Source organism: Podarcis filfolensis (genome assembly GCF_964270895.1).
Source record: "Podarcis filfolensis genome assembly, chromosome: 16".
NCBI classification, from domain to species: Eukaryota; Metazoa; Chordata; class Lepidosauria; order Squamata; family Lacertidae; genus Podarcis; species Podarcis filfolensis.
This window is the reverse complement of record NC_139620.1, coordinates 13,036,668-13,050,516: the sequence shown is the minus strand read 5'-3', so window position 1 is coordinate 13,050,516 and position 13,849 is coordinate 13,036,668. Positions and strand designations below refer to the sequence as shown.

General features: G+C 46.5%; 1 protein-coding gene across 1 annotated transcript; it reads left to right on the top strand.

Moving 5' to 3' along the window:
* Positions 1-602: 602 nt before the first annotated feature.
* LOC310752142 (uncharacterized protein) lies at positions 603-13,323 on the top strand. The gene is made up of 5 exons (XM_083591962.1): positions 603-657; positions 3,575-3,736; positions 4,496-4,580; positions 4,778-4,875; positions 11,722-13,323. The coding sequence occupies exons 1-4, from the start codon at positions 623-625 to the stop codon at positions 4,847-4,849; spliced, it is 354 nt and encodes a 117-aa protein (XP_083448088.1). The 5' UTR covers positions 603-622; the 3' UTR covers positions 4,850-4,875; positions 11,722-13,323.
* The last annotated feature ends 526 nt before the right edge of the window (positions 13,324-13,849 follow it).

Here is a 13,849-nt window from a genome sequence, read left to right as displayed (position 1 = left end):
AGCATGATCCATTCCAGGGTGCAGAAGCAGAAGATCTTTTCAGGGCAAGACTTGCTGGAACTGTGTGTGGCTGCAAATCCCTGAAAAGCCAGTGGCAGACTTTTCAGCCTCCGGGTCCTGGACTGACTCCACCCACCTCGACTGGACCTAGGATCAAAGAATCGTAGAGTTGGAAGGGACCCCCGAGGACCTGAGAAAATATTATAGCCAAATAAAATGGCAGGCAGGACTAGAAATATAAGTGAATGCACGAGAATGATAAAGGAATCCAATGTAGGGTATATGTTTTAGAGAAATATTCCATTTATGACAGGAGATAAATGATTTGAATTAGAAGCATCATGGAAATAAGGGTGAGACTTCAGGTACTGGATTGAAACTGAATGGAATTGGTTAAATTGTTTGAAAATGAACTAAAATTTATGGGGGGTGAAAAAGACACGTGTTGAAACTATCCTACTGCACAAGGGCAAAAATTCCACTCATTGTTCCACCCACTTTTGCTTCCGGCTTCAGCAGGCCCTGGCATGTGGCCCTCGGAAAGTTGCCCCAAAGACAAAGCGGCCCTTGAGCAGCTAAAGTTGTCTCCACCCCCCCCCGTCCCCCGCTGCTGTTGTACGAAATGAATCCTTCTCCCTGTTACAAGACTATTCTTAGGTACTGTGTCCAAGCCAGGTGTGAGAGCTAATTGCCCAACTTCCTTTCCTTGTGCATGCAAAATATATTTGGATTTCTTCAAGAAAGAAAAGTGTTCAAGCCAATACTGGCTTCGAAACTCTCCGGGGTTAAAGCGTGCACATCTTTCTGCTAACACAGCCACCATTGCATGCGTGCAACCTCCTCCTATTTCAGGTGTGTTTGGGGCAAAAGCTTCTGCACATCTGGAACAGAGAAGCCTTAAGGGAGGCTCTGCCAAAACAGCTGGCCTTCTGCCCAGCTCTGAGTTAGGGCCTGGGCTGCCGTGTACATCGGACACTAGGTGGCAGAATGGAGCCACCGTTACGCAGAGACACTCCCTGTACTGTGTATGTATATAATTCGCCGTCCGTGTAGTTAATGCCTTGGAAATTTGGGTCAGCTCTCTTTGTCTTTCGTTCTCTACTTAACGCAAGAAAACAAAGCAGCAACCATCTACATAACGGCACCTGCGCATCCCTGACATCTTAGCCCCCAGTTTCTAGCTCCTGATCTTAGAGTCCCAGGATCTAGAGATTCTTCCTTCCCTGTTTCGTTCAGGTGGCCTTGAAGCCTGGACTTATTTAATTACCAACCCCCACCCCCGTCTACTAATAACAGAAGCCTTCATAATTAGGAGGTATAAATATTCTGTGTGGGCTGTTCTGTTCTGCAGCCACATTATGAAAACCCTGTACGGTTCTGATTGCCCAATCTCCCCCCAAAATTAAAAATAAGTACCATAACATGAAGCCGGAAGGGATGCGGAAGAGGACGGTTTCAGGCAGCCCAAGGGATGGAGAAACACCTTCCCCAGAAGGAACGGCTGGAGTGTTTTGGGTTTCTTGTGATCAAAGGCAAAGGTTTATGGGCAACCTCCTGTTGGGGAAGGAGAAAAAGGAGAATGGAATAGATAGGGCACCCTGTGGGCCAAACGGCAACATTTTGTTGCAGTTTTTTTTAGAATAAAATAAAATAAAAGCTAGAATTCAGAAAAGGCTACTTATTTGATATGCCAAGGAAAGAGAGCATATCTCTATGTTGCTTTATTTATAAAAGTATTTATAACCACCCTCTCATAAAATGTCAGGGCTGTGCAGAGCAATATAAAAAAATATTTTAGCAAAAAAAGAAAGCAAGCATTAAAAGCAGGACAGAACAACCCTCCCAGTGACTGGCTGCTCAAGGGAAAAAAAATCAACAACTGCATAGGTCTGTAATCGTATAAGAAAAGCTGCCAAGAGACTTCTAGTTGAAGCCAGTCGGGTCTTTGTAACATGGGGAACAACTAGCGGTGTTCCTCTGAATCAGCGGTTCTCAACCTGTGGGTCCCCAGATGTTGTTGGACTACAACTCCCATCATCCCTGACCACTGATCATGCTGGCTAGGAATGATGGGAGTTGTAGTCCAACAACATCTGGGGACCCACAGGTTGAGAAACACTGGAATGATCTCAGTGACCAGGCTAGGATGTAAGGACCCTCAAGTGGTCTTTAGGGTATCCAAGGTGTTGGCCTGGTAGCATTTGGGCAGCAGGTGTTGATGTTTTAGCATGAGTGTCACATGTTGTCACCCAGGCTAGCTGCTGCATTCTGCCCCAGCTGGAGTTTTCAGACCTGGTTGGAAGGTGTAGTGAATTTATGGAACTCACTGCCACAAGCTGTGATGGAAGAAGAAGAAGGAAAGAGCCTGGCAGATCCATGGAGGAGGATGCCAGGTCTATCACGGGCTCCTGTATATCTGAGCTGAACAGGAACCTACATGTGGCCATTCAGCTTCTGCTTCAAATCCTCTGGCAAAGGAGATTTTCACCGGCAGCTGAGGCAGTCTGTTTCACTGACAAGCTGCTCATACTGTCAGGAACATCCTCTTAAGGTTGAGCGAAAACCCCCTTTCCTGCAATTGGGATTCATTGGTCTGGGTCCGACCCTAAAGGGCAGCAGAAAACAATGTCACTCCATCATCTTTGTGACAGCCCTTCAAATATTTAATGGTGGTTATTATGTCATCTCTCAGGATAAACAAACCCAACTCCCTTAGACTTTCTTTCAAGGCAGCCTTCAACCTTTGTTCAGAAAACCATTGGCAGGCAATCAGATTTTTAAGATAATAATAATTAGGGCTGTTCCAAGACATTTTGGTACCTGAGGCAAACCACAACATGGCGTCTCTCTCCCCCCCCCCCGCCCCACTTCCAGGGAAGAAGGGGTGAGTGAAGATCTAGATTGGGGTGGTGGGGGTGGGAATAAAGATCTACAATGGGAACAAAGGGCTTTGTGAAGATCTACATAGGGAACTTGGGGACAGGGGAATCAAATCATCCTTACCTGACAGCTGAACTGGGAATCAGAGACTGTTGTGGGAGAAAAGGGTCTGTTCTGAATCATGTCAGGTGGATGCAGAGCCCAGGAGACCACATAGGGCAGCCTCCCATTTCCTCCCTAGAGGTGAGAGGAGACCAGCAGTGCTTCACATTCGCCAAGAGGCCACTGTAGAGGTGGCAGTGCCAAAGAGGCATGCTGCCAAGGAGGCAGTGCCAAGAAATGTACAGCAACCATCGCAGCTGCAGTGGCAGTGGGAGCAGGCGATGCAATTTTTGGAGGCCACATTTGTTGCCCCTGTGGATCCTGCCGCCAGAGGTTGTTGCCTCGCTTTGCATCATGGGTGGGCTAGCCTTGACAACAACAACAACAACAACAACAACAACAACAACAGTCTGGCTGCCCCCTCTCCGGAGAACTTTATGTGTTGTATCATTTGATCTGCTTCTCAAAACTGCAAATCAACTCAGGTGCTTTGGCAGAAAGGTTGCAATGAATTAATGGATGTTGTTCCTGGCCCTCCAGACCCCATTTGGCCTGATCCAGCATGGTTCTTCTTATGTTCCTCTTCACCCAGGTATCTGATGGAATTTAAGAAGCTTTCAGGCAGCTTGCAACCCTGTGTAGAGACTCCCTTGTGCTGTGCAACTAATACATTAAATCCATCCATCAGGAATGCTGCTGACATGCCCCTGTCCCATAAGAGCAAACGAGCTGCTGTGTTTGGTCAAGATCATGGGTAGGCAAACTAAGGCCCGGGGGCCAGATCTGGCCCAATCACCACCTAAATCTGGCCTGCGGACGGTCCAGAAATCAGCATTGTTTTTACTTGAGTAGAATGTGTCCTTTTATTTAAAATGCATCTCTGGGTTATTTGTGGGGCATAGGAATTTGTTAATTCTCCCCCCCCAAAAAATATAGTCTGGCCCCCCCACAAGGTCTGAGGGACAGTGGACCCTGCTGAAAATGTTTGCTGACCCCTGGTCAAGATCAAAGGTCCACAGTGTTCTGTTTCCAACTGTGGCTAGGCTGATGTTTCTGGAAAACCCCACAACCAAGTCTACCATATGGTCCTCACCCACGGCCTATTCTCCGGCACAGTGGCATAGCACCGGAGGAGGGCCCAGGGGCAGTCGCCCCAGGCGCAAAATTGTTAGGGGCACAAAATGTCAATACAGCTGCACGCTTCCATCACTGGGCTCTGTTGAAAACATCTTCGCCGTGCAAATCAGGAATTGACCTCTGCAGGCAACGTAGCGACTCTTCTTTTCTTATCTCTGCGGCTATGATCTGGGTGAGGAGGACTCCATTAGGCAGCTGAACGCGCATGCATATTCTGTCTGTTTCCCTCCCTCTGTGTGGCCCCGGGGACTGGCAACCCTTGCTATGCCCCTGCTCCCGTATCTGGTATTTAGCTATCGTGTTGGCTGCCCTTGAACATGGAAGCTCTATCTAGTTGTTGCGGCCATCATCACAGCTGCTGTGTCTCTCTCCTCAGCCCCTCCTGCAACCTGCGTTGGTACGATCCGGCATTCTGCCCCCTCCTTCCGTATCAGGTGGAGGCTGGTCCTTCCCAAGTCAAGGTGAGGGGGATGTGTGTGTGGTACATGCAAACTGTGTGAATATCTCTGCATTTCTATAGCAACTGAGCCTTCGCGCTCTTTGAAGAGGCAACTTAAAGTTATGTTTCTCTCCACCCTCCTGTCGGGTTGATGGCCACAATTGGGAATATATCACTGCGATCATGGACGGTAATTAGCCCATTTGTCTTTGCGGCCAGCTTCCTCCGTGCTCCCCCCAGCAGCAAGCGTGCTGCGATATTATCCATACTATGGATCGGCTTCCTGGTTAAGAGGACGATGCTCAGCGATTATAAGGGTAAGGACTTTATCCTCCTTGTGTCTTTTAGAGCCATCCATCTACAGGCTTTTCACGCTGCAATGAGAGCAGGCAATTGCCCTTGCCACCTCCTGTCCTGATCTTGCCTTCTTCTCCGCTTGCGTGACACCAGGAAGAAGTGCAGTAGCTCCCTGGAGGACCATCTGGGTCCCGGGTTCAAATCCCGCAATCCCAAGATAGAGCTGGGAGAGACGGCCACCCACATCTGAAAGCCAGTGTGGTAAAGTGGTTAGAGTGTTGGAATAAGCCCTGGGAGACCAGGGTTTGAATCCCCACTCAGCCATGAAGCTCAGTGGGTGTCAGGAGGCAGAGTCAGGCAATAAAACAGGAGCAATAAGGCATCCATAGCGTCCATGAACTCTTTTTTCAAAGAGACCAACACAGCACAGACCTTGTGATCACAGCAACTATTCCCAGTAGCTCTTGCCCCGAGGAGGCAGTTGCAAGAACTTCCCACAGCTCTCTAAGTCTCCTCCTTCTCTGGGTCCTTCCCAAGCAATTTCAGGCTCTTTTGTCTACTCTCTCTGCCCTCTTCATTCCTCTCTGTGTATGTGCCTTATTTTGATGTGCCTGTTCATAACCATTCTTCCCCGTTGTGTTGCTGCCTCAGCCCTTCACTAGACGAGCCCAGCAAATCGGGGATCACATCAGCGAATTTGATGGTAACACTGGGAATAGGTAGCCAATCAGATCCAGGGATGCAGTGACATTGCAGAGAGCAAGCAAAGGGAACTCGGAGTGATGGCGCGGCCGCCTGGGTCCATGCTGCCCTCACTCTGAATGGGGAAATGCTTTGGGGCCCACTTTGGAGCTGAGTGGGGTGGCTTTTCCAGGGCCGCTGCAAATATCCCCCCCCCTTTCAGCGCCTTCCCCTTTGGCAATTCCAGGGAAAATGCTCCAGTCTCCCGTCCACCTTGGCTAGGCCTTGGTGGCAGCTTCTCCTTTTTTGTTTACCTGCCTCCGACTCCACCGGCATCCTCCGCCGTTTTTATAGCCAGGAATAAAAGTTATAGCATCTTTACGGAGTGATCCGCTGCTATTTATTCCTTTATTAAACCTCCATTCCTGTTTTATTATGGAGAATGACAGATGGGCCCCCTGCAGGTCAGGGAAACGGTAAGCATTTCAAGCCCAGTGACTGATGGGTAGCTGCACACAGCGTCCAGGGGGAGCAAAGTGGAAGGGGGGGGTCATCAATCAACAAGGTAACGGAAAATCTCCAGTGGGGATGAGGCTCTTTATGGCTTTACTTTATTATGATGATTATTTTTTAACAGGAAAACATGGATTTTGTTCCACTTCCCCAGGAAGTCACCTAGGGAGGAATTAAAGCTGCAGCGAGGAGCCAGGCAGGCTGATCTGCTTTCAAAATGGCAGCCAGCTACAGAGTCGGCTGGCTAGAGTGACGGCTCCTCCTCTTAGGAGGAACAAGGAATAGCAGCGGGTGGGAAAACTCAGGACTGTCTAGGCCACACCCCTTCATAGGCCACACCTACTTCCCCAAGCCACACCTTCACAGAGCACCTTTACCTGGCTGGAATGTGCCCTTGGGCTGTAATCATGCCTCTTGCTGGCCTGCAAGGAGGATGAAGTAGTTGTGTATGAAAAATCACTAACTTGTGTGTGAGTGGAAATTCGGGAATTAAGCCAACCACGAGCTGAGAGGCCATTGTGCTATTACAGCTGCTCTTAAAATGTATGCATTTTAAAATGTATTGTATCAGACCCTCCAAGTGTCCCTATTTTCCAAGGACAGTCTCGGATTTACAGAAGCTGTCCCGGTTTCTGATTTGATCCTGGAATGTCCTCTTTTCCTTAGGACATTCCTCTTTTCACCGGAGAAATGTTGGAGGGTATGGACATCTGAAGGCAGCCCTGTATAAGATTTTTTCTTTAAAAAAAAAAAGTTTGGAGACTTCCGGGGTGGCGCCACCGGCAATGGCGGACTCCCTCTGAACTGGAGGGAATAGCTCCGCGGGAAACGGGTCTTCTCCGCTACGGCGAAGCGGGGACCCTTTCAAAAATCACAGGCGGATGAAGCCTGTGACCATGGGACTTGGCGGGCACCTTTAGCGCCCCCCCAACTTGCTAAGGAACCCACTAACGGGCTCCGAAGTGAAGAGGGGGAAGTGGCGCGGTGCTGAGAGTCAACGGCTATTTCCGTGGAGCGAAGCCGCATAGCCGTTGCCGGAGAGCGCTGCCTCTTTCCTGGGACAATTTGGACTTTAAAACAAGCACCCGTGAGTACTTAGATTTTGAACAATTGGACATCAAATAAGGACTAGCGAGCAGAAAAGAATTGGATCTTAAAATACCTATTTTAATTTGGTACGGAACGGGAAGGTCTAAACAGGAAGTCAGCCTTCCGTTCTTTTGTAAACAGAATAAAGCAAAGACAACATAAACTAGAGCTAAGAAAATCGTCTTTAAAGGACTGGATTCCATCATCTATAATTGTGGAACCCCCCTTTGACAGCAGGAGAAGGGGGAGGATCATTTTTAGACTGTTTAAAGTGAGTTTAAAGTAAAGTAACTTTCCTCCGTCCTGATACTGGAGCGGGTGTCAGGACCGACGTTTGAAGTTCATTGACCAGAAATAAGTGTTTTTGACAGATAGCGAAAAGAAGAGAAACATGGTGATTCCATTGTTCCTCTTTGCATTTGAAAGGAATAAATATTGACAAAGTATCTTAAAAGGGGAAACTCTGTTGCAAGAACAAATAGAAGTTTTCCCCCTAGAGGGAGACTGTGAAACTGTAACCAACTCCAGGGAGCCGGCAGCTGTTATAGATTACAATCGTGGGAACAGGCATTTGACCTTGCAGGACAATGTATTCAGAAACCTTGTTGTGTGTCTTCTATAAAACAAATGCCCTACTGGAACAATTACATGAAAAGGTGAATTGGATGGCGACCTTGACTAGAAATTTGGAACAGGCAGTGGGAAACTTTGAACGGGCAGTGGGAAAATATGTGGAGCCCACTCAGGAATTAAATCAGGAGTGTGTTTTGACAGAACAGGCCCAACAGGAATATGAGTTTTCGGACTTGACAAATGAACTTGGAAAAAGCCACATTTGGAAAGAAAAAGTTTGGTTTGGCTTGGAAATGGGGGGCTGGATTGACCCCCCTATGCTGAGATGTCTGGACTTTTCAAATATGGCAATGGGCCGTGAGATGTTTGGGATTGTGGGGGCTCTTAATCTTGGAGGGTTTTTGAAACATGCTGTTATGGAATTTTAGTGTTGAATATGGAAAAGGGGCTGATCTGTTGAGAAGGGCTAAAAATATTGTCACGAGCAGGAGACAAGGGAAAATACAGCTACAAATATGAAGAAGAACTGCGGAAGGGACATGGAAGAGACTTGAGGGCCTCGGATACAAGGTTGCCAGGTTAATGAGCTAGATCGACGTGATAATAAGGACTGACAAAACCCGGAACCAGGAGGAAGGGACGTTGGATGAAGATTGGACTTGTTTGTATTTCTTTTCTCTACCATTAGAACTGTTTTATAAAATTGATGAACATTAGAAAAATGTTGGAATGAAATTACTTGGCTTTAGCAAAAATGTTTAAAGAATTATGAAAGAATGTTATGGTTATGAGAAGCTGGTAAGGACAAAATTTAAGTTTTAAGCTTTAAGATTTATCTTATTATAGAAAGATAAGACTAAAACTAGGGTAATCTAATGACAGAATATTATGAAATATGGAAAGGATTTGCTGGGATAATTAACAACTAGGATACAAAGAAAGGGAGGAGGAGGAGGTCTAAGAAAGAAGGTAATGACAGTTGAGGATTTGGAAATAATGAATTTGTTTTTAAATGTTTTTAATTGTTTGTGATGTATTTTTGTATTTTTTTTTCTTTTTTTTGTTTGAATCTGTATCTATATGGTGGGAGGGGTTTGTTTTTCTGGTTTTTTAATTTGTTAATTATTTTTATTTTGCATTTTTCTTTGTCTCTATTTTATTTTGTAACATTTTGAAAATTCCAATAAATATCATTTGAAAAAAAAAAAGAATTTTAAAAATGTTTAATGATTTATTATGTTTCTATATATTTGGAAGCTGCCCAGAGTGGCTGAGGCAACCCAGTCAGATGAGCAGGGTATAAATGATATTATTATTATTATTATTATTATTATTATTATTATTATTATTAAGGACTTTCCTATTTTCATCGGTGAAACGTTGGAGAGTATGTTTACTGGAATTTCCGAAAGGCAGTGCTTTGTCCTGGAGTCAACTGAAAAATCGCATTTCTTGGCATTTTTGTAAAAAAAGAAAAGAGAAAAGGAAAAAAAAGAAAAGCTTGGCAACTTTGGGGTTTGTCTAAAAAAACTCAACCATTTGGGGGTCTTCCTAAAACAAAGCTGAACAACTTTTGGGGTGTCCTGAAATATGGCAACCCTAAGTATATTGCATGTCTATTTCTCTCTGTGTTTGTGTATTTGCACACACACTTTGCTTGTAAACTGGGACTTGAATCGGAAGCAATGTATAAATTTAATCCACCTAAACCTGAGACAAAGGAGTTGTTGGTGAATAGATCACCTGAGCTGCCTGTTGGGAAGAGGACTGGGCCGCCCCCCCCCCCGCCCAGCTTTTCAACCTCCAGAACTTGACGGAGGCAAGCAAATCTTCTGCGTTGGCACCCGCAAATCCAAATGAGAAATGTCCTCTCTCTGACCTTCCTTCGGCTGAAAGTCAAAAGAGCAGAGCTGCTCGTAGAAGGGAGGGATGGGGGCGTTTGAAATGTGAGCCGTGATTAATGCACCAGTTTGTGCCTGTGCGCTGCTTAAAAGTTCAGCCCTGCCCCCAGGAGATGGCAAGCAGGAGGAATGGTTTTGAAATACTGCTGGTCCTGCTACTCAGAATCAAGGGGAGGGGAAACCTTTTGCAGGGTGAGGGCCACACGCCCTTCTGTGCAACCTCATGAGGGCCTTTGTACAGTAGGTAGTAATAATAATAATAATAATAATAATAATAATAATACACACAGTCGGAGGGATCCAAGGGTCATCTAGTCCAACCCCCTGCAATACAGGAATTCTGCCCATAGCCATCCCTGGGTGGACTTGAACCACCAACCTTCTGGTTAACAGCCAGACACACGCTGAGTCATTGTTTTTATTATTTTATCATTATTATTATTATTATTATTATTATTATTATTATTATTATTATGCCTATCTTATTGGGTTGCCCCAGACACTCTGGGCGGCTTCCAAGTAATTATAACACAGCAAGACCTCAAACATTAAAAACATTAAACATTAAAAAATACAGGGTTGCCTTCAGATGTCTTCTAAAAGTCAGGTAGTTGTTTATTTCCTTGACATCTGATGGGAGGGTGTTCCACAGGGCGGGTGCCACTACCGAGAAGGCCCTCTGCCTGGTTCCCTGTAACATCGCTTCTCACAGTGAGAGAATCGCCAGAAGGCCCTTGGAGCTGGACCTCAGTGTCCGGGTTGAATGTTAGGGGAGGAGACACTAGTTTCTAGACACCCTCACACACCCTTCTCTATCCTCCAGGCAAGCATGATCAGAGAGTTCAAGGACATATTCCAGCCAGGCAAAAACACCCCCGGTGTGTAGCAGGGTCTGTAAGGTTATGTAGAGAGCCTGAAGGGCTGCATTTATGCCCTGGGCCTGAAGTTCTCCACCCTGCTCTGAAAAGTTCGTTTGTGTGTTTATGGAGTTGCCAAGATGATAAAAACCTGTTGGGTTTTTGTGGTGGAGGAGGTATGTTGGGGGAAAAGAAGAGAATTGTAGAGTGGTTGAGTTGGAAGAGACTACAAGGGTCATCTGGTACAACCCAATGCAATGCAGGAAACCTTGGCCAACATGGGGCTCAAACCCACAAAAAACTACATACAGTGGTACCTCAGGTTAAGTACTTAATTTGTTCCGGAGGTCCGTACTTAACCTGAAACTGTTCTTAACCTGAAGCACCACTTTAGCTAATGGGACCTCCTGCTGCTACCGCGCCGCCGGAGCACGATTTCTGTTCTTATCCTGAAGCAAAGTGCTTAACTTGAAGCACTGTTTCTGGGTTAGCAGAGTCTGTAACCTGAAGCATATGTAACCTGAAGCGTATGTAACCTGAGGTACCACTGTATTTTGGATGTGCACTGGTCATGAGATTTGACTCATTTCTGAATCTGCAACATTGGAAAGCAGCCTGATCCATTTATTCCGCTCTCAGTTCAATGTGATAAAAATGATGCTATGTTCTTTCCCATTCACTGTAATGGGGAATCTAAGCATGTTTATAATGTTTTTCCCTTTTCACAGAAGTAGATGGACTTTGCAGGCAGGTCAACCCCTCCAGGGTGGATTAAGCTTGCCAAATTGTAGAGGCAAGTAGCCAGGGTTTCATGCAGTTTTTAAGGATCAGGTTTAAATTTTGTTGGCTTGCTTTTTTTTAAAGGTTTTTTTTTTTCATTTTCTGCCCAAACTGAATGGAATTTGCAGACATAGTCACCATTCTGAGGTGACGAAGCCGGTTGCCAAATTTCAGAATGATAGCTGCAAGTGGTTCTCTCACAAGGGCAGACTTTATTATTTTGGGGTTGGTTCAATAGGAATCATTGGGGGGTGGGAGTGGGGGGTGGGAAGTATGAATCCCCAGCAAATATAGGGGGTGGGAATGTCATGAGGGGCCAGTGAAGTCAATGGAAAGTGAGAGCATGGGGATGTAGGTAGCTGAGGACCTAAATGGTGGCATCGTTTATGGTCTCTAATCGCCTCAGGGTTACTTTGGTGCTGAGTGGACTCTAAATGCATACAGTTTTAAGGCTTCATCCCTGCTCTGGCAGAGTAATGCTACATTGACTCCGGGGTCCATAAAGCAAGACCCAACCTTCAAGAAGAAATTGACGAAGCCTTCTCTGAGGACTCCGCAGATGCAGAGATGGCCGAGGGAGGAATGAAAGCAATGGAGGAAGACAGAGAATCGGATGGCTACGTAAACAAAACAAGGGAAGCTCTAGCCTCATATTGGACAGAGACCTTGGACCCTTTTGAACAGAAGTTTGGAACGTGAGGGGATGCGGGTGGCGCTGTGGTCTAAACCACAGAGCCTAGGGCTTGCCGATCAGAAGGTCAGCGGTTCGAATCCCCGCAATGGGGTGAGCTCCCGTTGCTCGGTCCCTGCTCCTGCCCACCTAGCAGTTTGAAAGCACGTCAAAGTGAAAGTAGATAAATAGGTACCACTCCGGCGGGAAGGTAAACGGCGTTTCCGTGTGCTGCTCTGGTTCGCCAGAAGCAGCTTAGTCATGCTGGCCACATGACCTGGAAGCTGTCTGCAGACAAATGCCAGCTCCCTTGGCCAGTAATCGAGATGAGCGCCGCAACCCCAGAGTTGTTCACAACTGGACTTAACTGTCAGGGGTCCCTTTACTTTTACCTTTTGGAATGTGAGAGCATGTGAGGGCAGTGCAACCAGGGCAGCTAAGATGATGCTCTCCATTGATGGTGGTCAGGGATGGTGGGTGATGGAGTCCAACAGCATCTGCATGGCATTGGCTACCCCAAAATACGTGGGATATTTAAAAAGCAGTCAAACCAACATGCAGATTTTGCTAGAGAGGCACATGACAGGAGCTGAAGCTGAAGCTCACAGACTATTTCCTGTAAGTTTGCTAGAGAGGACTCTGTGAGAGACACTCCCACTGTACCCCAACAGGGCGAGGGAATAGCTATATATTCTCTTACCTGCCTGGATACACTCTCTTACTTCCCCCCCCCATCTCCTTCCATCCCCTCAGCAATGTGAGAATGTCTGCCTGTCTGAGCTCCTATCTCAGACTGCATTTTAAGCTAGGCCTAAGTATGTCCCTGTAGCTGAATTACCATTTTAAGTCTGCCTGAACAAAGCTTCTGCATCTGTTACTCTTCAACAAGTTTTTTGAGTGAGGAAATGTTATTTTTACTTTTTCCAAGACTGATTGCGTGATTATTTATTCCCGCCAAATGGGCGGGGTATAAATAAGAAAATTGTTGTTTTAAGGGGGAGAAAAGGGGGAAATATTGGGAAAATCCAATGCCTTAAGACAACCTGGATTGCTTAAAGTAAAAGGCTAAAACTAAGTTTCCCTTTTAATACACAAAGGGATGCACTCTGCTGAGCTCACAAACATGAGAAAGGAAAGATAATATCTAATACAGCGGTACCTTGGGTTACATACGCTTCAGGTTACATACGCTTCAGGTTACATACGCTTCAGGTTACACACTCCGCTAACCCAGAAATAGTGCTTCAGGTTAAGAACTTTGCTTCAGGATAAGAACAGAAATTGGGCTCCGGCGGTGCGGCAGCAGCGGGAGGCCCCATTAGCTAAAGTGGTGCTTCAGGTTAAGAACAGTTTCAGGTTAAGTACGGACCTCCGGAATGAATTAAGTACATAACCCGAGGTACCACTGTAAATATATCCTCTCCTAGCATCCAACAAAATAGACATTTTGGGGAGGGATGGGGAAAATTGGGAGAAAAAGGGAGGGAAGTTTTCGAAACTGCTAGAAACTATTGCAATTTGTGTGTTTGGTCGAGCCGGCTGGGTCCCACACCCGGCTCCGTGAGAAGCCTTTTGTGTGGCTCCCCTGCCATCCCAGTCGTCTCCCTTCTCCAGACCAGGGAGGGATGCAGCCAACCCGCCATGCACGCACCACGGGTGGCGTTTTCTCTCTGTTTGCAGTCACAACGTGCAGCCGGAGCCCCCGTGGCTGATTTATAATCCCAGAGTGTTATTGCGGCTCGCTCTCCTCCCCCGAATACTAACGGCCTCGGTGGCAGCTGTTTGAATGGAACTTAATTAAAAAACAATCGCGGCCCATTTGGAGGCGAGTGCTAATTCGGAGAGATCAAAGAGCCGCTATCGGGGAGCGGCGGCTGCTCCTGGCGGGCTCCAGGCTCATTCGGAACCTCGTCACACAGAGAGCCGGGAC

Bases quoted from the DNA above. Each gene is read 5' to 3' on its own strand.
- LOC310752142 (XM_083591962.1), top strand. From the start codon at position 623: ATGAATCCTTCTCCCTGTTACAAGACTATTCTTAG. The intron at 658-3,574 runs GTACTGTGTCCA...CTCTTCACCCAG, and splicing joins TGTTACAAGACTATTCTTAG to GTATCTGATGGAATTTAAGA. The intron at 3,737-4,495 runs GTAGGCAAACTA...CTCTCTCCTCAG, and splicing joins GTGTTTGGTCAAGATCATGG to CCCCTCCTGCAACCTGCGTT.